Source organism: Syngnathus leptorhynchus, chromosome 15 (genome assembly GCF_054491065.1).
Source record: "Syngnathus leptorhynchus isolate UIUO chromosome 15, UIUO_Slep, whole genome shotgun sequence".
Classification (NCBI taxonomy): domain Eukaryota; kingdom Metazoa; phylum Chordata; class Actinopteri; order Syngnathiformes; family Syngnathidae; genus Syngnathus; species Syngnathus leptorhynchus.
In genome coordinates this window covers 3,295,182-3,319,475 of record NC_141209.1, presented here as the reverse complement: position 1 = coordinate 3,319,475, position 24,294 = coordinate 3,295,182, and the positions used below count along the sequence as shown (strand labels likewise).

The window sequence follows — 24,294 nt, the reverse complement described above, 5'->3', positions numbered from 1 at the left end:
TGATGGGAAGTAACGAAGTATAATACTTTCGTTACTTAAGTGGATTTTTGTCTGTAATTTACACGAGTGTGTATTTTTTGGAATCAATACATTTCTATTCATTAATTTCTTTCCTTTATGTTATTATATAACTAGCCTTTCAAAATATATACATTTAATGAATTTGACATTCTAGGGCTTATTTCTTTCATATTTTGTTTTACAAATATTCAAAAAAAGTACTCATGTGAACTTACCATTTCAAATTCGGAATGTTGAGAAAAAAAGTTAGATTTTTTTTTTAGATTGTCCAGCCCTGCTTTGTGAACTTTTCCAGGTTTGTTAAAAACATAATTACAACCTGTACATAAGAACTGATACTTTAAAAAAAAAAAATGAAAATGCGCTTTATAAGAAGAACTGATACTTGTTTAAAAAAAAATAAAAGTAGTCTAATCAAAGTAATTAATACGCCAAAGAATGGCTCAGAGAACAAAAACAGTTTTTTTTATGCTTTTTCAAAGAACACGACCAACATGATTGATTGGAACTGTTTCACGTGCAAGTGTAAACCACAAAGAACATTCCTCAAGCTAGCCATAAAAATGAAAGCTTGAGGGTGTTTTTGCCACCACCGTCCTACCTGAAAAGGTTTCCCAACACATAACAGTCGCATTTATGGGAAAGTACAGCTCTCCAGAGGCTCATAAAAGTGGGCCAGAAAATAATTGGACACATCCCGTAGACCCCCCCCCAGCCTTAGATCATTTCAGCTGCTAGCAAGCAGCTCTATGAAGGCTAACACCAGCCCACCTGGTTGTAGTCTTTCTGCTACTTTGCGGTCTTGCCGCGGGATGTCGTAGGGCGTGTTTTGGTGTTATTTGTCGAGCTGGGGTTCGGCTGCACACATTGAATGAATTGAACACGCGGCCGTAAAACAATCCCATTCCACGGTGATGGAGCCTATAATGCATCAAACATAATATTTTACGATTTAATTATCCAGTCGCTGGCTCAAACCTCCAATAACTCTGACACGGAAGCTTGCCCTCGCCCTCCTAATAGTCGGGTGAACGCTAACCAGGTTTCTGTGTTTATGACAGTTCTTAGCTGCCAGCTGCTTTTTGTTTCTACGTCCACGTTAGCACAACGCTGCGCTGAGTGTTAGCCTAACAAGGCAAGGCCTCGCGGCTGTGAGAGCGTCTGCAAATATTTGTGTCTGTCTCGAGCTTTGCTTGGCCAAGTGTGAGTCATCCAGACCATCTTGCGGAATCAGTTTCCTGTCTCACCTGTCGAAGCTAAAACAAAATAATCCCCCACCAGAGTTCATTACAAGCGTGAACAACTCAGAGTTTGTCTCTCACCGGTGGCAAATTGGTACAAATTAGTCACTCATCACAAAGCGTCAATGGAAACCGTGTACTTGGCAGCTGGCAATCCCTAATAATCACGTTTAAATGAAGCGTCTCAAGTTACGGTTTGTCCGGCTCTTTGAACACACGACTACAGCAAGCTGGTCGGCCATCTGCGGCAGCATGTGGAAACGGTTCGTTCGGAGAGTCCGGGGGGACCAAAAAATGTTTGCCTCTCTCTCTCTCTCGCTGAGGTTTGTATGCTTACTTTGTGACCATCGCCTTTGATTTCAACAAGTTTGGTAAATGCGGACGAGAGATTTCGGGGAGGTGTTTCTGCGAGGGAGGCCCGTAGAGAAGGACAAGAAAACGGTTGTGGAAACTCTGGAAAAAAGCAGAAGTGAAATTGCACCGACATGAGTAAACCTGCTGAGAGTAATGAGTCACTGTTTCCTAGTGGGGTATACCGCAAATGTGTGTGTGTGTGTGTGTGTGTGTGTGTGTGTGTGTGTGTGTGTGTGTGTGTGTGTGTGTGTGTGTGTGTGTGTGTGTGTGTGTGTGTGACTTTAGGAATTTCGGCAACTTCGTGCTCCACAGAGTCCAGTCGACTACAACTTGATGATGACCTGTAATTTTTCTTCCAATTAAAACCTATTCCAGGTCATTCCGTTAGTCTGACAAGATGAAAGATGCAAAATGTATCAAACTTTTTGTGGTTCCATCGAAAACAGATTCAAAGACGTTTGTCCGCCTAAAAGGAGCGAGTGATGAAGGAAGCCACCAAAGAACTGGAGAGGTTTAGAGGTTAATTCCTCTCCTCCTCCTGGATTCTCATCAGTTGGCACTTGGTCATGAAAAGCGTTCCCAAAGGAGGCGGGAGGAGCCGCTGCTATCGGAGGCCTACCTGGCACGCCGTTTCCCTTGGCTTGAATCTCTGCCTTTTTCCCTTTCCCTCCTCCTCTCTAAATCCTGGAAAACATAAACATCCTCTCAGCCACATGGAGATGGGCCTGGGCTGTGTGCGGCCTGCATGGGGGGGGGCTCGGTCCCCATGGTGAACAGGGTAGACATGGAACTCCTGATGACTGAGGGATGGACCTGCCTAATGCACTTGGAGAACTAATAGCACTTAAAATGGGGGATGTAGGTTCCTACTGTCTCACCTAAAAGTTTTATGACTATTAAATAACAGAAACGACCAAATAGAAGATTAGACTCTTCCAAAACGTTCATGATTCAATTCACCACAGAAAAGAATTTATTTAACACATTCACTGCCATCGACGGCTACAAAGATCCATTTGAACCGGATTGACAGTGAATGAGTTAACATATCATTAAAATTACTCATGTGACCTTTTAAGGCTCTTGTGAAAAACAAAAATGACGTTTTGTTCCTCCTGACGACGGATTTGAATTGTGGCTTAAGAACGGTCGAGACAGCGATTTGAACGGGGATTTAAAGCTGATAGCAGCCATCCATCATCTATAAGTGCCGAGCCAGCCGTTAGTAATGCTTCACATGTGCCGAGCCATCACAGTCGCTTTGGAATTCTGCATTACTGGAAGTCAATTTACTAGAACGGTTCTCAACTGTGCGGGTAAACCAGGTTGAGCAAGCTCCTGACACGTTGGCGTATAAAAAAAAAAAAAAAGTCCATTTGTAATGCTTTTGTTTACATATGACATCAGGCCGGACAAATTATTGACCAAAAGGCTTTTTGTTATACCACAAGACATCAGATGAAAACAATGTGACACACGACATGATTTTGGTGTTAACGTCTTGGCCCGACGTGGTGTTGAATCGATTTCCATGGAAACGAGTGACTTTTTGTTTTGATGTGGCTCTCCAGTGACTAACCTGACTCTGAGTAATGATGTTGAGTGCTTGGCTCGGACAAAAGGAGATATATTTTGTGTTAATGCTCAGAGTGGTGTGTTGTTGGCTAAAACTAAATATCAACAGGGGTCATTTCAAAAGTTGACAGCGATCCTGAAAAATTGAACAACGGAAAATGTGACACGGGGTAACTTAGATTTCAAATGATTAATGTTAAACGTTCTAGTGCGTGACCCAAAGAGTCTTACTGACTCATTGCTCCACTACAATGAAAACAGGCCCGTTCATCCAAAAGTGTAAATTACAAGGCTACCACTCGACAATTTATCAAATACATGTTACTGTACTCCCCCCTGGTGGAAGAATACAGTTACTACAATTGTGAGATGTAAAAAAGAGAAAAGTCTTCTTGAATGCCAATTCGGTAAATATTTTAGAATATATTAAATCTAGAAAATTGTTTTCTAATCTTAGGACAACAGTGTTTAAGAATTGTTTTTATAAAATGTGTCAAGTCCTAAACCCTAAGCAGAAGAACTCCCCAAAACGTGAGGCGTTAAATAAAAATTACTTTTATTTATTTTAAAATAAATGCATGTTTTAGTTTTTTTTTTCTTTTACAGTCAAAAACAACCCAACAAAATAAAACAAAAAAAGACATGCACCGTTGTTCCTGACACGAGAATGGCAAACAAAAACAACAACAAAAAACACGAAGCCAACTCCTTCATATTTCATGAAACACTTTTTTGGACGACAACAAAAAAAGCTGCAAAAGTAGTGTTTGAGTAAAAGACACATATGTATTTCCGTGAGTTTAGGATAGTTTCATCTTCACGTGATGACATTCATCACGTGAAGAACACACGCGCTCACATACACACACTAGACATACTTACCCCTCAAAGCAGAGAGGAAAAAAAAAAAAACTGTACAATTCTATAAAAGCTGTGTTTTTACATTAGTTACAAAACAAATAATACTTCATTTTGCTTGCATAATTGATTGTGGGGCCATTGCTGGTGTGTTCTCATAGAATTCATCATCAAAAACAAGAATAATACTGTGGCCGTGAGAGACACATAAGAGGTAATATGAGGATTACTTTGACCTCCGTTTTGTGACAGCGTTTGTGTTAAAACAATGCAAATATTAATATTTCATAATCATTTTGCTTGATATTAAAAGCCACCCAGCCCCCTGACATCATGCTTCATGCAAAGTGGACGCTATCTTTAGCGTAACGTCGGCCCAAAATTCAATGCAATGATGTCCAAGTGCTTAGCAAAATTGGGGGGGGGGGGGGGCTGGGGGGGGGGAGTGAGGCAATTGCATAACCTACTAGTACACCGATTTGTCCATGCACTAGTATTATGCTCTTTGTCCTTGCCAATAAGACAATTGAGCACACTAGCGAAACGACAAGAGAGCACTAGTAGAATTCGTGTTTACTTTTTTTTTTTTTTACGACTGTATGACATTCTTGTGCACTAGTAGAACAACTTAGTGTTACTAGGGAGGCAAAACGGTGCACTAGATGACAAGTGAGTACCGCTAGTGTGTCCTTCTTGTTCTACTAGTACGCTGAATGGTCTTACTAATGAGGTCAAAGACAAACTTGTATCCTCCTAAACCCTTTTAGTGGCGGCAAACACAAACCAGTAGTTGAGCTACTAGTGCACCCCGTCAACTGCCTTTTTTTTTTCCTATTGGGTACTCGTCATTTTTTTAGTGAGGATAAAGAGTGGATTAGTACTTACCCTTCAGTGTGCAAGGAGGGGATGGAATAGATGCTCAAACTTCTTTGTAAGCGGCTCACTGGTCGTTTTGCCCATTTAGTAACAAGTTGTTGTTTCACTAAAATGTCATACGGTGGTGCCAAAAGATTACTGGTAAGACAGTTTCAACTCAACTGGCTTACTCTATCTGGATATGAAGGACATTGAATAAATATGATACTGTATACTCTTCATTTGATATCCATCCTACGGTCCATGTACTAGTACGCTCTTTGTCCTTTTTAGTGGGACGAGATGCTACCAAAGTACACACTACTAGAGCCATGAAAGTTGAAATTCATTAGCATGTAGCACGCACGCGTTTTACTAGTGGGAACCAAGAGCGTGACAGTCCATGGAGCGTGCTGTAGTGTGCAAGCGGGTGGTCTCGATGGTGCGACACGTGGTCAGACCCACCCGCTGGTCAGCTTGTAGAACATGTCGTCGTCCAGGGTCTCGTTCTGGTCCTTGGCCCGTGTGGACAAGAAAATGTAACCCCCGATGAACTCGTGGACCACTTTACAGTCCACCTCGGCGCAGATGAACGACAACTTGGGCTCATCTGCAAATTCGACAGTCACCTGTAGGGGGCGTTAAAAAACAAATAAAATGGAGAGGACAAAAAAAAAAAATGGAGGGCACGTTGATGCTACGTGCTACTTATGGTAGCATCTGTGTCGAACGCCAGCCAGGCTTGACGCGTGTTTCTTACCATCTTGATCTCCCAGTTGACGTTCCACTGCTTCATGTTGCTGAAGCGCCAGGTCTTGATGGCGTCCCCGGTGCCGGCGTCCATGCGGATCAGACGATTGTAGGTGATGCCGATCAACTCGTCGCGCTTCCCGCCCTGGAACCTGATGGCAGCCACGTTGTCAGCAAAAACATCTCTAGCCACTACGGGAAAATGTAAAGCTGTTTTTACATCTACTAGTTCTCGGGCTAATCATACTTGGCCAAGAAGTGAGTCATTCCGAACTCTGGCAGTGACTGCCAAGCCTGGATGAAGCGCATCTTGGCCTCGATCAAACTCATCTGGGCCACGTTCTGGTGGGCTTCAAGAATGCGGGCCGAGATCTGGAAAAACAAACGGTCGTACGAGTAAATACTTGTTTGATGACCTGTCACGGAGATCCACACAGAGTGAAACCAGGCTGGACAGAGGAGCTGAAGGAAAATCCAACCCGTGCAACTCTGCATGCATGGACTGCACACCCGTGTTTGTACACCACAATTGACACACCTTGACTTGAAACTCCAAACCCTGGTTTAAAATCCCTACCCAGGCTTGAAACCTTGTCCTAATTAATAATAGAGAAGGCACTTTCTCCGCCCTTTGAACGTGCTACTTGGAGCTGGTCCGGGGTGTAAAGTTGCGCTCCAGATGCCGATGAGCTTTACACCCCTCCGGCATTTATCGGTCAGCTAAAAGGCGAATAGATGTGGACGGATGACGCCAGCGTGTGTGGAATTAATCAATGGAGATGATGATGATGATGATGATGTCGTGCATTAAAAATGTGGCCTGAGGTCCTTCAACACAGTGATGGGTGTTAGACGCCAAAACTAGCACGCTCGCTGCTATTTGACACTCACATGTGGTTACATGAGGAGGCGACTACTAACTACCAGGTCAGGTTATCAAACATGCACACTCAGGATGAACTTACCAAATCCCTGATTAAGCCTTGCTGGAAAAGGAGGACAGAAGGGATGAGAAACGAAGGAGGACCAGTCAAACCGATTGAAGGATGTTGAGTTATTGTTAAAACGCATCCACAAAATAGTGAACATTTCAATGATGCAATTCCTCTTTGACCCACAAGAGGGACATGTAGGACAAGTGTCACCTGTGTCCATTTAGTGTCCATTTGGTTTTCGAACCACACACACACACACACACACACACACACACACACACACACACACACACACACACACACACACACACACACACACACACACACACACACACACACACACACACACACACACACACACACACACACACACACACACACACACACACACACACACACACACACACACACACACACACACACACACACACACACACACACCCAGGATGTTGATTGTTCTGGTGTTGTTGTTTTCTCTTCTCATGTGTGGCCTTTGGATGGGGAATTCCTGCACCCCAGCTGGGACTTTCTGCTAACAGGAAGTCCTCTTTGAAGGCAAGCTGGGGGGCTTGAAAGGGGGTGGGGCAAATCGGAGCTGACATGGCTTTTCCCAGGCAGTTTTCCCGCTCACTACTCCCGTTTCCGGTTGCTTCTATGAGCCCCACAGTAATACCAGGAGTCGCTGTGAGTAATGGGACTTTACTGTAGTCCGTGTTCTTACAGAAACGAAAGCATATGGGGCGAGTTGAGCGAAGGAGGCCGCCTCAGCCGACTCCTAACACGTTGATGGCGGACGTGTACTCAGCTGTTTCCCAATGCACACGTACACACAGCTGAGGCTTGCAAGCAAATCCGCAATTCATTACAGCTGCATGCGAGTAACTATGTACAAATACTTTATTACTGTAATTAATTTCTGAAGATTTTTTTTTTCTACTTTGACTCCCTACGTTTGAAACTATTACAGTACTTTCGAGTGCTCACTTGAAAAAAAAAAAAGCTCAGTACTAGGGACCCTTGTCTGAGTGGGAGAGGAGGGGAGAGCGTTCCGGGGTAAGCCAAGGCCGATGCCAGGAGGCGTCCATCTGGGAAGCATCAGACGCCACTTTGTCGCGACCCACTCCCCCGGCGGAGTCATCAACAAGTCAACAAGCTCCCGCTAAACACTCACGCAGCCACAACGCAAACCGTTTGGTGTCTCTCTCTGACCACAGTGCTGACTTGAAGAGACTCACTGGTGACCGGAATGGGCTGTTACTGCTTTTTGTGTGTCACAGTAACCCCCCCCCCCCTTCCTTCCTCACCTGCTTGTTCTTGTACTTCTTCAGGTAGCGCGGTGACACCAGGCACTCGGGGTTGATGTCGCTGGTGATGGGCTCGATGAACTGCGGGTCGGGGTTCATGTGCTGCATCTTGAGGAAGGACAGGATGTTCTGCACCTCCAGGTTGTAGGAGCTGTCCGCCATGGTCTTGCCCTTGGACGCCAAGCGGCAGGCGGCCATCCAGTGGGCGTACTGCTTCTCCTGAGGATATGGATATCTTCGTTCCGCCAAGGAGCCCAAAAGCAAGCCGGCTCAAAATTGTGCCACTTCTCACCGTGTCGCATCGCAGCCAGATCTCGTTCATGCCGTCCGCCACGGGGATTAACAGCTTGATGTTGAATTTCTGACCTGATATGTTCACATCTGGGGTCACCTCGCAACCTACGGTGACAGCGCCCGTTCAAATGTTAGCTGGAGTAAATAGCACAGACCCATGTGAGTGAAAAGTGTTTTCTTGTTGCACCTCTGAGGTTCATTTGGTGAGCAGGCGTCCCGTGCGACTCCTCTTTAGTCTTGTAACAGGAAATTGTGATGTCTTTGAACGTGCACCAGTACTGCTTGTAGCCCTTCAGCGTCAGTTTCTTGGGTCTGCAAAACACATCATACATAGATAGCGGTTGATTTCTCGAGACATTTTATGAGACTCCCACCGCCTTCCATCCCAAGACCGTCAGCAAAGGCACAAAGCCAAAGACTGAGTAATTATGCTTTAAAATGTGCTTAGTCTTAAAGTTCAAAGCTAAACGGAAAGGCCTTTGGCAAACAACCCAATGTGGATCTTAAACAGACCTTACTGTTATTTAAGCCCATTTCCTGCTTCCTGCTTTTGGGATAAAATGCACCGTCCAACAACCCCCCCCCCTTTTGCTTGATAATGTTTTCTGAATGAACACGCTGTCTTGTGGTATCGGTTGGCAGTCGGTGGACTCACTTGAAGACTTTGACGTAGTCCGCTAGCTCGGGAATAGACGTGATGTCACCCTAAGAGGAGAAACGGGGAAGGAGGAATCCAAACATCAATGCCAGCCAAAGCTAAGAGAGTCCTAACAATTAACTAGGTGAAACTATGATGTCATGCTAAGTATAAGATCTAAATTGTCGGGTGGTTTCCTACCAGGGCGTTGGAAGTCTTGCCTCCTTCCAGCGTGATCTCCAGGTCGGAGAGGGCGGCGTCCACCTCGTCCACCTCCTTCTCGCTGTTGTTCATGTGGTTGTCCGACGACATGATGGACAGCTTGTTGATGTGGTACTGATGGGAGAGAAACGTAAAAAAAAAATGACAACCGGAAGGCTAGGAGGTGAGAAGTAAAAGGATAAGCGACAACGTTGGCTACGACAACACTAACCACAAGTTGATGACAAACGCTAATTCTAACACCAAACCGCTTCAGTTATTCGAATGAGCAGCTGTTGACCCGTGAAAAACACGCACGCGCACAAACTCATCGTTAAGGTCAGCCAATGTGGAACAAAGGGCGTCAATGTGACTCATCACTCCTCTCTGGCTACCTATTAAACATTTGCAAGGCCTGTCGAGGTGACATCCTGTTAGCTGCAAAGTTCAAAACAGGTCTGGCGTCTATTTTCTAACACCTGATTATCTCATCTGGACGTGCCGCTAACGGTAGCCGGCGACGTACTGAATGCGGGAAGTGCGGGCTCTTTATTTAGCCTCTAGTATCCACCTTCCCCTCTCGTGAAACCTCAGCCAATTCGGTGAGCTCATGCGAGCCTTGAAGAAAAATAGTATCAAACAGTGGGGAGCGTCCGAAGAGCCCAGTGAGGGAGTAATGGGAAACCGGTTAATTATAACATGAGCGAGAACAGTGTCCCGCTGGGCAATGGCTGGTCTAGGGGGGGGGGGGGGCAAAAACGCAGCATCCTGTGGCCTGAAGATGCTCTATAATTAACCCCAAGAGTGAGGACAGGGTGGTGCCCTAAGAATGAAGCTTTTTTTTTTTTTTCGAGTCCAAAATAAATGTTAACGCCCCCCTCAACAGCGACAAAGGAGGGAAGAGGCTCAAATTTGGAAGTGTGCATTTCAATTTGCTGACAACTTGACAAGGCAGTTTTTACCTGCAGCGCGGCAAACATCATCATTTCCTCCTCCGTGCACTCGATTTCCTCCAGCAGGATGGCCCACTTGGACTGCTCGTAGAGCTGGTTCACCCTTATGGCGTCATACTGGGGAGCGAGAGGTGACAAAGTTCAACCAACATGGATCGACAATGAATAGAGTGCGGTATCCTAAAAATAAAATGTCTTGACAGTGTTTTATGGGCAATTACCTTTGGGTTGAGGTCAAAGAAACTGTGGTATTTAAACCTTAGCAGCAACACTTCGTTCTCCTTGACATCCTGTTCCATCAGAGACCTCGACGAGTCCAACCACCTGGACACGCACGGTTGCATTTGTAGTCAAACGCCTCAAAACATCCTTCACCAAGCGGGTACGTGGCGTTCTCCTCACCCCTGGTTGATCTTGGCCTTGTCCAGAAGAGACTGCGGCTTGTAGAGTTTCACCAGGATGTCCGGGGAGGCGATGGGTTGGCTGACGGCGAGGATGCCGGGGTTGCCCTCAGACAGCGGGCTGTCGCCGAACCAGGCGGACGTGGGGGACAGCGGGCTGCCGTCTCGAGAGTCGTACGTGGGCGTCATAGTCTTGCTGTATAAACCCGGGCTGGAGTAGATGCTTCCTGAAAGTGGTCCAATCAGAGGCTCACATTAGAAACTTGAAACGAACCGGCGAACAGCACACTGTTCATTTAGTGATACAAGCATGAAAAAAAAAAAGTCATTGAAGAATTTTTGATGACCAGCACTTTTTTTTTATATTCATACCAAATTTCATGCTTGTATCACGATTGTCAAATAGTGAAGGTGACAACTCTCACACTGATTAGCAGCCTGGCCACGTTGCAGTTGAGTGGCTTCAATAATGGCGTCCTGGCAGGACTGACGTGGGTCAGCATGCACACGATGCACAAGATGTTCGAGGTTTACTCACTTAGAGGGGTGCACATAATAAACTTCCCCAACACAACAACAAGAAGCTTGGCGGCCATCTTGTTATTGGAAAAGGCTGATTCAAAGCCATTGCCGGCTTTTGTTGGTAAGAGGAAAATCATGCTGGGAAGTTGCCAGATTAACTTTATGTATGTACCCTCTTTTGTGAGTAAAGTGAAGTGCACTCCGTGCAGAAAATGGCACCGCACAACTCGGCACAGAGGGGAGGCGGAAAGCTTTCCGGGGATATGAGCCGAAAACTACCTTAATATTTGACAATTAGGTGTGTGAATCGAATCAAACATTGCTACCCTGCCATTTTTGATCCCCTTCTGGAAGTGTCAACATGCTACACTGTACTGTCTCTCTTGTAAAACCAGGAAGTGGGTTTCAAACGGAGGTCATGAGAACAGGGTGCAAGCTCGAGGGGGAGATCCACCCATCCTCGCCAGTGAAGGGTCTTATTCATGAACTTCGTGGTGGATTTGCGCTAATGCCCGAGTTCAGCGAGTCAGGGAGAGCCCGACCAGTCACTCCCACAGGGAATTTAAGAGTAGAAAGCGTGTACAAGGGGGAAAGAAAAAAAAAACCGACACAACTCGGCCATCCTGTTTACAAACTCTGATACGCGAGTCATTTCAAATGCATCAACTCCCCAAGAACGCCAAAGGCTGTTCTCACTCCTTAAAACGGCAGGAAAAACGCTACTAGCACATTGAAAAGTGAGGCCAAGCTGTCAGCTGACAGACGAGCCAGACGACTGCGAGCCAGACGAAGGTTATGGATGTCATGTGATCTCCACACAACAGCTGTGATGAAGGAAAGGGAAGGCGTTGGTGAGGAAGCACTGCTGGAGGAACGGGAGAGGACAGAGGGGGAGAACTTACCTTTGACGGGGCCGATGTATATTATCTCAGAGGCTAGGATGAAGAGAGAAAGGCAGAAGGGAGAGAGAGGACAGTGGAGGAAAAGTTTATGGTGAATATTCAGGAGACTATTTCTTTTTAAGGAGGGGAGGAAACAGAGGTGAAAGGAAAAAAAATATGAGATGGTTATTTTTTTTTGTTGAGGCATGGAAGGTCAGGCGAGGCCTTGTGACAGTTCCAAGTGTCAACTTTGGACACACTTGCTTAAAGTTGACTCCTACATTGTTTGATGTTCTTGGCACTAGACATTTTCGAAACGCTACATTTAGAAGATAGAAGGGTGAGGTCTTTGGTCTCTGAGTGGAAATAATTGGTCATGTAACCTCACCGCTGTTATTTGTGGCTCCTGCACTACGGTGGCTGCTAGGATATTATTTAGGTGTTTAAATATTAGTCTCAATTGAGGGTAGCAAGCGTATGAAAGCAGAATTCTCTTTCAAATAAAAGTTAAGCAGCCTGTAACAATTTGCTGTCTTTTCCCGATGAAAAATGAAAGACAAGAAGGAAAAATATTCATTCCAGTATTGCGCAATGCTACACAAAGTGTGCGGGAGGGGTCGTTACTGTAACAACCTAGTCGGCTTCGGAGGTGATTGCATCGCTTCCTCCCTCATTGTGATTCCGATCAGGCGAGTCGGGCTAAGCGGCCAAGCCCTCACACACGGGAAGGAATAACGCAGGGCAATTTGGCGCGCTCTATAGCATGTGATCCGATGGGCGGGAAAATTCTTGCAGCTAAGTGAACCCTTGGCACCGTCAGACGGAAGAATATATCTGCTCATCGAGGGAAAAAGACATGTAATGGGTGTCGCCGCCGGCTTCCATTTAAAAAAAATATTAAATCGTGTCACGTGATCTTTTTCAGTCTGCTTGACAGTGAAAGTGGGGTTGACCCTTTCCCCGGCGCCTACTCGGGGTCGTAACACAGTGCCGGCTAAAGTGGGGTGCTGGTGTTGCGCAGCACAGTCGGGGGGTTTAAAATGGCAGCGTGACCAACTATGTGTGGAATCTCAAGCATCCGTCATCCTCCCCGCCAGGGAAACCGGGGCCGCGGAGGCCAGGCAGGGCTCGTATATTTGGATCGGCGCATCTTTGGTGGAGCAAAATTCTAAATGGGTGCATCACGGGAGCCATCTGAGATTTTGCACGAAACCGACCTGATCCAGGGGTTAGGAGCGGACCCTCTAACTCCAGATCATCTTCTTCGGCTTCCTCCAACTTTTTCTTCTTTTTTTTAGGATCACGCGGCTTGCGCAGTAGAGATAACTCCTCTGGGTGACGGATATCTGTAGAGAGATACGTACAGACGGTTGAGTCAGGTTTTAAGAGGTAATGATTTAAAAGCACAATTAATTAAAAAAAAAAAAAAAAAAAAAGAGCTCGGCAAAGGGACGAGAGAGATGGTAAGGAATCCAGAGACAGCTGCTGGAAAAATGGCAAATCCCTTTTCTCAAGGCCCCCACAAATCTTTGCTTGGAGTGTAATCCCCGAGTGAGACAGGCCAGACAACCTCAACCGCCCCCTCTCCACATACACAGTTTTGACAACCATTTCTCAAACTCATGCACACGTATAAAAGTGCAATTGGGTTGCTACTGAACGCCGCAACTTTAAACATATCTTGTGTGTGTGCATTTGGAAGAGTTCACAAATTGATATAATGACTAAACCAGAGTAGTTTCTTTCCACTCTTGACCCCCCCCCACCAGCCCGGGTCTTGGAGGCCAGAAGCATCAGTGCGCATAGGGAGACATATCACAAGAGGGTAGGCTTGGGAGCGGGGGCAAAACATGCCCTGTCCAATTTTTATTTATCTTCTCATCATCATTTTGCAATCACTTTTGATGCACAAGAAGCTAACTCAAAAAATTTTGGGAACGCAGTTTTGGTGGTTCCGCTGCCAAACGTTTGTGGAGGTCAGATAACGGAGAGTCTGTTTAGGGAGGCGTGAGCAGAGGGAGAAAATGGTAGCAAGAAATCTCCTTGTTTGCTTTGTGTAACTAAAGCAAAAGCATTCCAAGGTATTAAAAACTACCAGATGGGAGTTCGCTCACCCACTCTCACTCGCTCGCTCTCCTTCTCTCCTCCTCCGACTTCAACGTAGCGTTCGAGCACAATCCCTCTGCCCTTATACAGCCATGTGAGCTGCAGGCGTGCTGCCGATCTCCAGGCCCACCGAGCTGGGCTCCGACACAAATGCACAAATACACACAACGCAACTGTGCGTACGTTGTGAGAGACACGTGGCGTTTTTCCTTACTACTGAAGGACGGGGGGGGGGTTATTGTGATCACCTTTTTGAATTTACCGCAAACCAGATGATAAATACATAATGACACAGTGGTGGTGGTGGTGGGGGGGGACCCTGAGGGTTTTTGTTGCTGGGAAAATTCAGACAAAGAAAACATCAGCAAAAGCAGAATTTACCTGGCAGAGGAACAATAGAGATACACGGGCCTAACTGCTCCCCCGCTAGTAGGTTCCTAATTTATTGCTGACGGACTGGGTAAGCGTATCTTGAATTATAGGTTTATAATATTTCACAAGCTGGTGGGAAAAAGTTTACCGACACTCGCCACATACTTGCGGCCTCGAGTGTTGATGCTGACAAAAAAAATAAAAAAAGTCCATTAGCGGAATTGACACCTCCAGGAGGAGAGTCAATCTTCCATCCTGCAGACTTGTGGCAGCGAGCAGGCCGGCAGCCAGAGTTGAGGGCTTGACTGAGATCCAGCGATGAAAAAAGAAATAAATAAAAAACCATGCTGGAGATGTTTGCTCTCTGGAACACATGATTCACTGCAGTGACTAAGGCCAATCACGACACCGTCATGGTCTAAATTTATAGAGCAAGAGCACAAGCCCAGAATAAAAAAACTGATAATAATAATAATAATAACAAGGACCCTAAATGGACTAAAACAAGCAGTGATTGTGCCGGACCACCAAACATGCACTAAAGTAGGGGGGTGCCCACAAGGTCTCCTACACTTTAGTGATTTGGATTTGGCACCGATGCTAGCTAAAGTCGCTCCTGGGGCGCTTAAGTGGAGCAACCTGATTCTTGTTTACATTCAGTGGTGGTACTCAGCTTTTTTTTTTGCTTTTTTTTTTTTTTTGCTGCACCTTTGGACTGGCAGCTCCGGTCATGCGCTTGTGAAGACTCCATCATGAGGAGGTAAACAATGGCGCTCTGTTTATAACGCAAGAAAGGTGACTGAAGTTAATCGGGGATGTCTAGACAAGACGAGCCCAAGTCTGACTGGGCAAATGGGCGAGGAGATGCTTCTAATTAGTGGCAGATGGGCGCTTTTTGTGGAAAACAAATACTGTGGCGGACTGGCGTCTAATCTCGAACTTCTCAAAAAGGCAGCAAAAGTCCCTAAGCGTTACCATCTTGTGACTTGACATCCACGTGCCAGATAGAAAAAAGTCAAACTGTGTTTTGGTCAAAGCCGCAAACATGGGAAAAACCGTTTTTTCTTTTTACGATGGGAGTGTTCTTTGGACTTCCGACATGGTGCTTATGAATGGAAGTCTTTGTGTGAAGAATTATTGTCTGGTGATAACATAACTGGAAGTGAAACTAACATTACAATGGAGAATTGGAGATTTTTTTAAATTAAGCTGTTTTTGAGTTCTTTTGAATCAATAATAATAATAATAATAGGTATGATGACGAGCTGGTGACTGCGTGTCGGAATGTTTGAATATTTTGGACTTGCACATTACGCAAGCCACGTATCAAGTGCCGCTGAATCTTGACAGCCAAATCTTGCGTCGACTCGGCATGCACCAAGTCTGCCAAAGACAATTTGTCCTGAATTTTTAAGCGGCTAAAATAGAAATATTGCAGACGCATTCCAGACCAGGGCGGTATAGCTACACTGCATAAAAATGTCTTTTTTTTTTTGTGCCATGGAGCTGTCTGATGAAATAAAACACGCCATTCCGGCAAATTCCAAAGAGAAGGCCAGTAAAAGCATTAACGCCGCCACACGATCCTGCCTGCCTCCTTAACGCTGTCCAGTTAGAAGGACACGACAGGTGTGCAGCATGTTGGTCCATGAGAAGCTCTGCAGACACCCAAGCGCGATATCCTCCACCCTCTTATCAGCCTCGTGTTCCAGTGAGCAAGCGTTTGATATTGCATCATTTCTACTTACTGTGTTCCAAGCCAAAAATGATAATGTGTGTTTACCAAATAAAAGCACGAGACAAGATGGAGCCCGGGTTCCAAGAACACGAGTCGAGAGTACCAGTTGGCAGAGCTGACTCGGCATGTTGGGTAAACACGAGTGGCGGAGTTACAGAACGATGAATAGTCTGGTGATAATTGCATAAAAAAAAAAAAAAAACATAGCGCTGCACTTACTGAAGGTCTTGCAGATGTCCGAGACGGCTTTGAAGACACGGTCGGAGAAGTTGACTTTGACCTTCATGTGCTTCATGTTAGGCAGCTGCAGGCGCAGGAGCTTGTGCTGCGGCGTGAAGAGAAGCCGGGCGTCGGCCTGGATGCCGTACTTGTCCAGCGTCCAGTGGGTCTTCAGCAGCCAGGTCTTCTTCTTCTCCCACCACAGCGCGTGGTCCGACCAGTCCTTCTTCACATCTGCGTGAAAACAACAAATTGACGAGCCATTAAAGCCAACATCACACCGTGGCACTACTGGCATTGGTCCAACGTGTCAACCAAATGTCCCTTCTGGGTAGAAGATCATATGTGGCTGTCTTCCAAAGAGTATTTGTTAAATGAAAGGGAAGGAGAGCGTATCGGGTTCATACCTATCGCTTTGTAGCAAGCCACCCAAAAGGCAGCTTTGCTTTCGGGCTGTTGTGCGACAGCAAGATGAGGACATCATAGCCCTGCTCTCATTATTTACTGTGTGAGGAAGGTGAGGACCTCGGGGATTTGGAAGGAGTTCAAAGTCGTCGTTTTGGCGCTCGAGGTTCTCTCGGCTAATGCGCCGAGAACTGATCATAACAACTCGATAATTATCATTTCAGATTCCGCCTGGAGTCGTGACGTCGATACTGGATCGTTATTCAAGGAACGGTGTCTCATTTCCTCCGCCCACGTACTCTATGGAGACTGACCAGCCCCATAGACCGTCTCCCTGCGGGTCTTTCCTTTTACTAGCTGAGTCACTGCTCGGCTGCAGACGTCCGTTCATTAAATCATCCTTTTATTATTTTAGCCGAGATACGAGGTCGAGATTGCGTGTGCATCTTCTCAGCTGAACGGAGCTGCAAAACAATACATCAGAATAAATAAAGATCAAAACAACCGTGTGAGGCGATGAAATTATTGTAATTACAATAAATAATGGGGCAACGTCTTTCAAAAACGTGTCATTCATTAGTAATGGCTGAAAAAGTGGAACGACGGAGGAACTATTTATGCAGTCGCTGGGCGCTCTGGCCAAAAAGCCAACCAGACAAGAGTTGCTCATTGTCATTCAAGGCTACAGAAATGCGCCCAAAAGTGGCACCAAATGTCACATTAACATGACTGCAGCACAAGGACAAAGTGAAAAGCTCTCATTGATAGCTCGTGTCCATTTCTTTTTTTTTCCGACTGACTCATTGCTTCAGTCCCTTCTAAAAAGGGGAAAATATTAGACTGATCTTGAAAGTGACTGGACGCCATGGAAACCAAAAGCCTCCGTATGAACGCCCTCCTGCAGATCGCATCTTAAAGGGGCTGAATGAGAGGGATTAGGGAGGGGAGCAACAGATTGGCCGCTTTCAATCAGCAAACAAGACCGCTGTGATGCCGAGCACGGCGAACCGGGGACGAGGAAGAGATTAGAAAAGGTGATTAGGACTGAGAAGAAAGTTCAAGAAGAAAATGGCCACCAGGGTCTCAATACAGATGTCATTGATGTGGGGGGCCCCGAGTGGGAGAGGAAGTTGTTTGTGAAGCACAGTTGCTTCCGCATCGTTTACGCTGCAAACACTTGGTAGCAGAGTGAAAACATTCCAAAGCGGGGTCTCACTGTCATCGCCACTTCCTGTTGTCTCAGCTGTGCTCAATGCTTTCCACCACCACACAGAAAATGAGGAATGAGATTAATAGCGTCATAAAAAAAACAACACTTTGGAAAGCGGCATTACGTTACGGTATTAAAATTCACAGCTAAATCCCGTTAGGCATCTGACACTGCCTCCAGAGGTGGAAAATTGCAGGAGCAGCTTTGCATCCTAATTCTATGTTGCCGTTCTGTGTAACCGCCAATCACGTAGAAAAATGATGGCTTCACAAACGCTGTCTCAGCACTATAGCAACAAAAAAAGGTAACTAATCAAGATACAAGTTGGGAGGGGAAAACTGAAAATAGTCAAATGTATTTTTATAAGATTTTTTTTTTGTATCACAAACATGTAATTTGCTAGTGTCTGACGGCAAGGCTATATTCACTCACTTTTCACCGCAGACCAAATTCTATAGAAATCAGGAAATCTGAACTCTCGTGTAGTCAGGCTACTCAACAGGATAAAAACCTTCCTGACGCATAGTGTGTGTGTGTGTGTGTGTGGGGGGGGGGGGTCATTGGACGAGTCCTTTCCGCACCAAGGCGGTAACTTAATCCACACGCAGTGAACAGTGAGGCCCGATGGCATATCCAAGCTAAAAATATAGCCTTCGAAACCTGACGTAATGCGGCAGAGGGGGGGCTAAGTAATTGGTTGCATTAAACGTGGACCGGCGAGCCCCTCATTGGAGTGATGGGTTTGTGTCTTGAAAGACAAGGGTAGGGCAAGCAAAAAAAAAAAAAAACGGGAGGCGCTGTTTGATGACCTCTGCAGGATAGGAAAGATTGAATGTGTGTGCTGCGTTCTGATGCCTCCATTAAATGCATTAGACGACGGCGTATTTGTTCGTGGCCGCGCTTTAACGAGCTAAATTAATCCATAAATTATGGTGAAGTGATTTGTTTTTATGCAACACTTTCCGACCAGGATTGCTTGCCTTGCTAGGGCAGTCTGTGACATTGCTTAGCAAGGAGAATGCGGGGAATGTTAGCGTTAGCTATCATCAATGCTAACAGATGGAGATGGATGGAGGAGAAAATTAAAAGGACGTGAAAAATGAAAGTGGCTCAATAAGAGGAGTCATACTAATGAGTGGCTGAGCAGGCCAGTTCAAATTTATTTTATTTTATGATGTAATTAGCTCGTTTCAGCGTAACGCTAGTCGATAGAATACATAGCTAGTGCGGTTCAACGGAGAGTCAAAACGAGTCAGCTGAGTCGTCAAGTAAATCACAAGACTCGTGACATTGAGATAAAAGTCGACACGTGTTTGCGCGCACACACAAGAACACACACAAACAAACACAGTGTAATCTTTTACAGGCTCCGATGCATTTCCAAAGGTGCGCCAGTTATGGTCCAGCTGGCTGGTCTGGCCGTGATGGCAAAGTTCAGCGTTTTCAGCTGATAAAACCGCCCGAACGTTTCTACGGGGACTCCTGTTTGGCGCCGCTAGAGCACAACTTTGTTTCCATACACAACATAAGACACATCTGCGGGTTTGTTTGCCTAAATCATGCATCTCGTTTGTAAAGGGGGGGGGGGGGGCAACGGTGATTGGCATTTAAAACATAAGGCCTTAACAGCCGCCCTCCATTTCATGCCTCCACGCGAGATAACATCAACGGCAGATAGTCGACACGAATGCAAAAGCCGCAATAGAGGCGGGCGATGACATCTGTACAGCGCGTGCAAAAAAGATCGGTGTGGCTGATTGAAGAGAGACACAAGACCAGCTCATTGCAAAAAGCGGCAAAACTGGTCCAGTCGACTCGGCAAAAGTTTCATCCCTGCATGGAACATTTTAGAATGCAAGCTGGCAGCCCAAGGCAATAAATACTCGAGTACAGGCGCGCTAGAGGGCTGGATGGCTATTAGCGTAAACCTTAGAGACAGGTAGTTTGTGTCCATTTGTGTCATCATCCAAAACGGGAGCAAAACAATCATACGCTCTCGTGCTTCACGTCACCCTGATGGAGCTTGATACAATTAGAGAGCTCGGGGAATAATAACATTACCAAGAAAGCTAAGAGGGGACTCGGATCAATGGAGCAGATATGCAAGATGAAAGATCTTTTTATTCTAACGGCGGGCATCGGTTTTTTTTTTCGAAGTGGGAAGAAAATGGCCGCTCAAAAAAAGAATATCAGGTTTGAAGTCAGATTATTTACTCAATGCCCACGATGCGACAAGAAAAAAATATTAAATCGCCGTCGGGTAAAAGGGGGAAAAAAGAGCTTCTGTGTGGCATTTTTATTCTTTTACCTGAACAAAAAAATGCCGTATCGGTTTACTGAATTGAGACGCAGGTGTGCGGTGTTACGAGAACAATGCCAGAGGTTCTAAAAGGTTCTCGCACTGGATTTTTTTTTTGTCTCGTATAAACCAGCGAAGGAAAAGGGCAGTGACAGAAAGCCGGGCAGTAAAATGTTAGTATCACCATACTTGGCCAATGATAAAAAAATAAAATATCCATGCAACGAATGAAATTTGATATTGCGATGCTAAGGAAAACGGTGGCGTACGATATTTGGCTGCAGCCGCGGCAGATTTATCGTACGCCGGCAGTTGTCTACAGTCAGCATACGAGCAGAGAACGGCACAATCACTGCCCCGCGGCATCTCGCGAATGAAACAGGAAAGTGCTGGCCTGGGCAGGAACGCTATTTAGGCTAACTACTTCCTGTCAAGGAGATTAGGGAGCAGGACCATCCCAGAGCCGCTTTCCGATTCATAAAAGCCAGATCTTTGAGAAAATGATGTCACCGTTGGGCGAAGTCGTCGAGGTTTAATTTTGCCAAGAGGTGTATCAAAGCTGAAGGACTAGCACTAAAATGAAATAAATCAAAAAAAGTGACAGAAGAGCAGGAATTGGGCAAGCTGCAAAGGGCAAAATGAAGGTGCGTATAAAAAGCCCAGAGGAAGTTTGACATCCTGTGGTATATCGCATCTGTTTCCTGGCAAAACTTGCACTCCGATTGTTGGAAACCGAATATGAAAAATTGACACCGTTCCTAGCAGGACACCGAATTTAGAAGAAGTCGTCTCCCTCCGTCCGAGCAGGTCCACGGGAAGATTAAGAGATGTGTGGAGGAGCAAAATAAACAAGAACCCAAGCGGGGTGAACGCCGCTCGTTGCCTTTTTGGGCAGTCGGGATTCTGATTCAGGAGCCGCTTGCTTTTTTTAGCTTGCTGACACTTTGGAGCGCACGTGGGATTCTTGTCATAGTTGTGTTTGAAAAGAAACAGATGCCAAGACTGATGACATCGCTTTAGGTTTGATTTTGGAGGCTCTCCTTCACGAGAACGTAAACGCAAGCTGGGAATCTAAACTCAAGGAACTCAACTAATCGTCCATCCACACAAGACGATATGTAGTCAGGGTTGGAAAAAGTAGTAAAGGGGGGCGGGGGGGTATTTCGAGGGAGGGAGCTGAGTATGCAGCAGTGACGGCAGCGACAGAGGAAACAACATGCCAGACCCTGGAAGTCATTTCCTGCTGCATCCAAGACTTTTATGGAATTCTAGTAGTAGCGTGGCGGACGAGGTCCTCGCTTCGACCCCTCCCCATTGTTACTTCATGCGTCACCCCCCCCCCCCCCCTCCTTCCACCTCTTCGTCACGCACTCTCCAGTCAGCTGCAAGACTGTGAATCTACTGTACACAGCTGATACAAGCAGGCCGCTTTCGGTAGCAGAAGTTTACAAAAAAAATGGAAGGCTGTAGAAGACGAGCATTACGAGAAGATGGCTTTAAATAAGGGGGGGAGGAGAGTTGTGATCAATAGCTGAGTGCCTTTCTGGCATTTGTCTATTTAATCCATTATCGAAGGCCATCCTAGCCGGTGATGTTGCGGGCCGCGCTCACGTGCGCTAGCACGTGCACGATTGAGAAACGCATTTTATAAGGACAGCTGCGATTGTCGACGCATTGCCGCCTGGATGCGCCCAACATGTATGACATGTGGATGTGAATGTTAACAACAGGCGCTTAGGTTTAAAAATAAACGGACGCGATGAACGACATTTGCCTTCTCCACAGAGGGAGGGAGCCGACTTTCATCCGAGAGAAGATTGAACGGTGAGAAAATGGTGAGCCGCATACTATAGAGTATAATTGGATGAGAATGGTTTCTGTTGTTCTCAGGATAAGGAGACTTGTTTTATCCAAAAGGAGATTAAGGGCACTGATAAAAGGGAGTGATGGAGGAAAACAGAGATTGAGGGGTATAAAGCTACAACAATGGATGAAATCGTGGGTCATCTCTATTTACTTCTCAATATGGACTAACTTATTTTCATCCAGAAGGAAATTATAAACAGGAAAAAGAATGATGCAGCAATGTGAAGCATACTAATACAGCAACAATGGAAGAGGGGGGGGGGGGGAAAAATCACTGGCTCCAAAACAAGCTCCACAAGGACCAGCTAAAGACGAGCACAGTGAACAAAGGCCTCAATCATGAGGCGGCCCGGGACAGGAGAGCTAAAAGCGGGAGTGTGGGCTGGGACTACAAGTCTTCTGCAGCCTTGCAGGAATGTCGGGCATTCGACAGACAGGCAGCCTTCCACACACGACACACTGACACCCCCCCCCAAAAAAAATATCACAGCTTTTTTTCTCTGTGGCCCTTGTGAAACATGCCACTGTTCAAGATGCAGCAACAGAATCACTCTTGCACAACTGCATCCTTTCTTTACAGCTTATTTTTACAAACATGTCACAAATTAATCTGCATTACAGCGCTTGAGCGTTTTTAGGACTCTTAACTGGAGCTCACCTAATTTCTCCACCAGTTTGAGCATGACACCGCCAATGTGGATCTCGCCGGTGACCCTCAGCGACACATCCCGATGGAGGTCAGTGACGTGCATCTTCAGCTCCCACGTTCCGTCGGCGTAGCAGCCATCAGGCATCCGGATCCCATCCAGCGCCATTCCTGTCTCCCCCCCAAAAAAAGAGACTACAGTAAGAGACTACACATGATTAAAAAACCCATTTGGATTAAAGGTGAAGTGACTCCAACAAGCAAATATCAACTAAGGTGTTCAATGGAGGGCCATGGGTTGATAGCGAAAATGTGCAATAGTACAAGAATGACCAAACACAAGACACAGAAGTCACTCAGAGGTCAAAGTGTGTCTTGACAGAGGCATGAGACCTGCACGCGAAAAAGCAAATAGTCCCCCCCAAAACACACATGTTGGAATCCATGGATTTTTGGAACTCCCATTACTTGTGGCATATTGGTCCCAAGAATGTATATTGAAATGAGTTGAGGAGTTTCATTTCGACATAACCCAACATTTGGTGAAATCCATAGGAAATAGTAAAACAATAATCAAACAGAACATCATTTTAAACTCGTAATTTTGTTTTTTTTATTTGCATTTGCCTTTATGCTAGGAGGAACTAAACAAGGGAAAAACGCTTTAACATCAACAATAAATGAACGACTATAGTTTTAAAAGCACGACTTTCTGAATTTATCGTGGACTCAGACGCGCCCTATTGTTGGGGGGGAAAAAATATGAGGCAATCTGTCACTTTTCGAAGCGAACCGGTCTAGCCCAGGAGAGGGGGGTGGGCCGGGCTACGCCGGGCTAAACGTGGCCGAAAAAGGAGCCTCTCGCCCGGGTTTTAGGGGGTGGGTCCCGGTATGGGACCCCGAACTCTTACCTGCGGAAGGGATTCACCTGTTGGAAAGTAACGGTCTCACATTGCACACCGCACATGTCCACGGACGGAGCCTATTGCTTCATTGTGTAAGCCTGGTACGACCTCACAAGTGTATAATAACGATTTAAAACAGCAGCGAAATGGCTGAAATGAGCTTGTCGGAAAGTTGGATGCTAACGGCTAAAAGCTAAGGTTTAGAAAAGCGGCATTACACGACTAAAGTCAAATGCATAAAACACTCACCTTCACAAAAAAAGACACTCAAACGCTCGACGACACGATACAAAAGTGCTTTGTCCTTCTTTATAACATACAGGGTGAGTTCTGGGGAGGGAAAGACTGTCCAAAAATTAAAGAAAAAAAATCCCGACGAATCACCCTAGAAGAAGTAGTGGCGTATTCCCAAGCACTTTTCCAGCAGGCTTCTTCTTAATGGAGTCCAGCCGTCCGTTTTTTCCTCCTCCTCTTCCCCCTCCTCCTTTTTCCAGCACAAGATCACGTCACTGCTCCAATCCCACTTTTCCTCTCCCTTCACTGCCACCATGCTTTTAATATTCGTGTAAAAAAAGGGGGGGGGGGGGGACACTTTTTGCAATGAATCATGCACTAAAAGAAAGTAGAAATAAACGTAGGAAAGAGGAAACGTGGAATAAGGAAGGAAACCAACATAGTTAGAGGAAGGAAGGTAAATAGGAAGGAACAAGGAAAGAAGATGGGAGTCAGGGAAGGAAATTAAAGGA

At 45.8% G+C, this 24,294-nt stretch overlaps 1 protein-coding gene across 4 annotated transcripts; it reads right to left on the bottom strand.

The window, feature by feature from the left end:
- Nucleotides 1-3,730: 3,730 nt before the first annotated feature.
- On the bottom strand, nucleotides 3,731-24,086 carry fermt2 (FERM domain containing kindlin 2). Of its 4 annotated transcripts, XM_085931746.1 has the most exons (17): nucleotides 23,798-24,086; nucleotides 22,656-22,814; nucleotides 16,218-16,451; nucleotides 13,000-13,128; nucleotides 11,804-11,836; nucleotides 10,381-10,606; nucleotides 10,200-10,302; nucleotides 9,988-10,095; nucleotides 9,026-9,160; nucleotides 8,843-8,892; nucleotides 8,375-8,499; nucleotides 8,186-8,292; nucleotides 7,894-8,112; nucleotides 6,620-6,640; nucleotides 5,902-6,026; nucleotides 5,665-5,806; nucleotides 3,731-5,533 (listed from the first exon to the last, which is right to left on the bottom strand). In XM_085931746.1, the coding sequence occupies exons 2-17, from the start codon at nucleotides 22,810-22,812 to the stop codon at nucleotides 5,360-5,362; spliced, it is 2,088 nt and encodes a 695-aa protein (XP_085787872.1). In that variant the 5' UTR covers nucleotides 22,813-22,814; nucleotides 23,798-24,086; the 3' UTR covers nucleotides 3,731-5,359. The 4 variants fall into 4 exon arrangements, with proteins under 4 accessions (XP_085787872.1, XP_085787870.1, XP_085787869.1 ...); XM_085931744.1 differs by lacking the exon at nucleotides 11,804-11,836 and having other exon boundaries at nucleotides 22,656-22,818; nucleotides 23,798-24,085; XM_085931743.1 differs by lacking the exon at nucleotides 11,804-11,836 and having other exon boundaries at nucleotides 23,798-24,083.
- Between the last annotated feature and the right edge of the window lie 208 nt (nucleotides 24,087-24,294).

Excerpts from the sequence above, each read along its gene's own strand:
- fermt2 (XM_085931746.1), bottom strand. The coding sequence starts at position 22,812 with ATGGCGCTGGATGGGATCCGGATGCCTGATGGCTGCTACGCCGACGGA. Across the intron at positions 11,837-12,999 it reads GCTCCTAACCCCTGGATCAG|CCTCTGAGATAATATACATC; the intron begins GTCGGTTTCGTG and ends TCTTCATCCTAG. Across the intron at positions 8,293-8,374 it reads TCACCAAATGAACCTCAGAG|GTTGCGAGGTGACCCCAGAT; the intron begins GTGCAACAAGAA and ends CTGTCACCGTAG.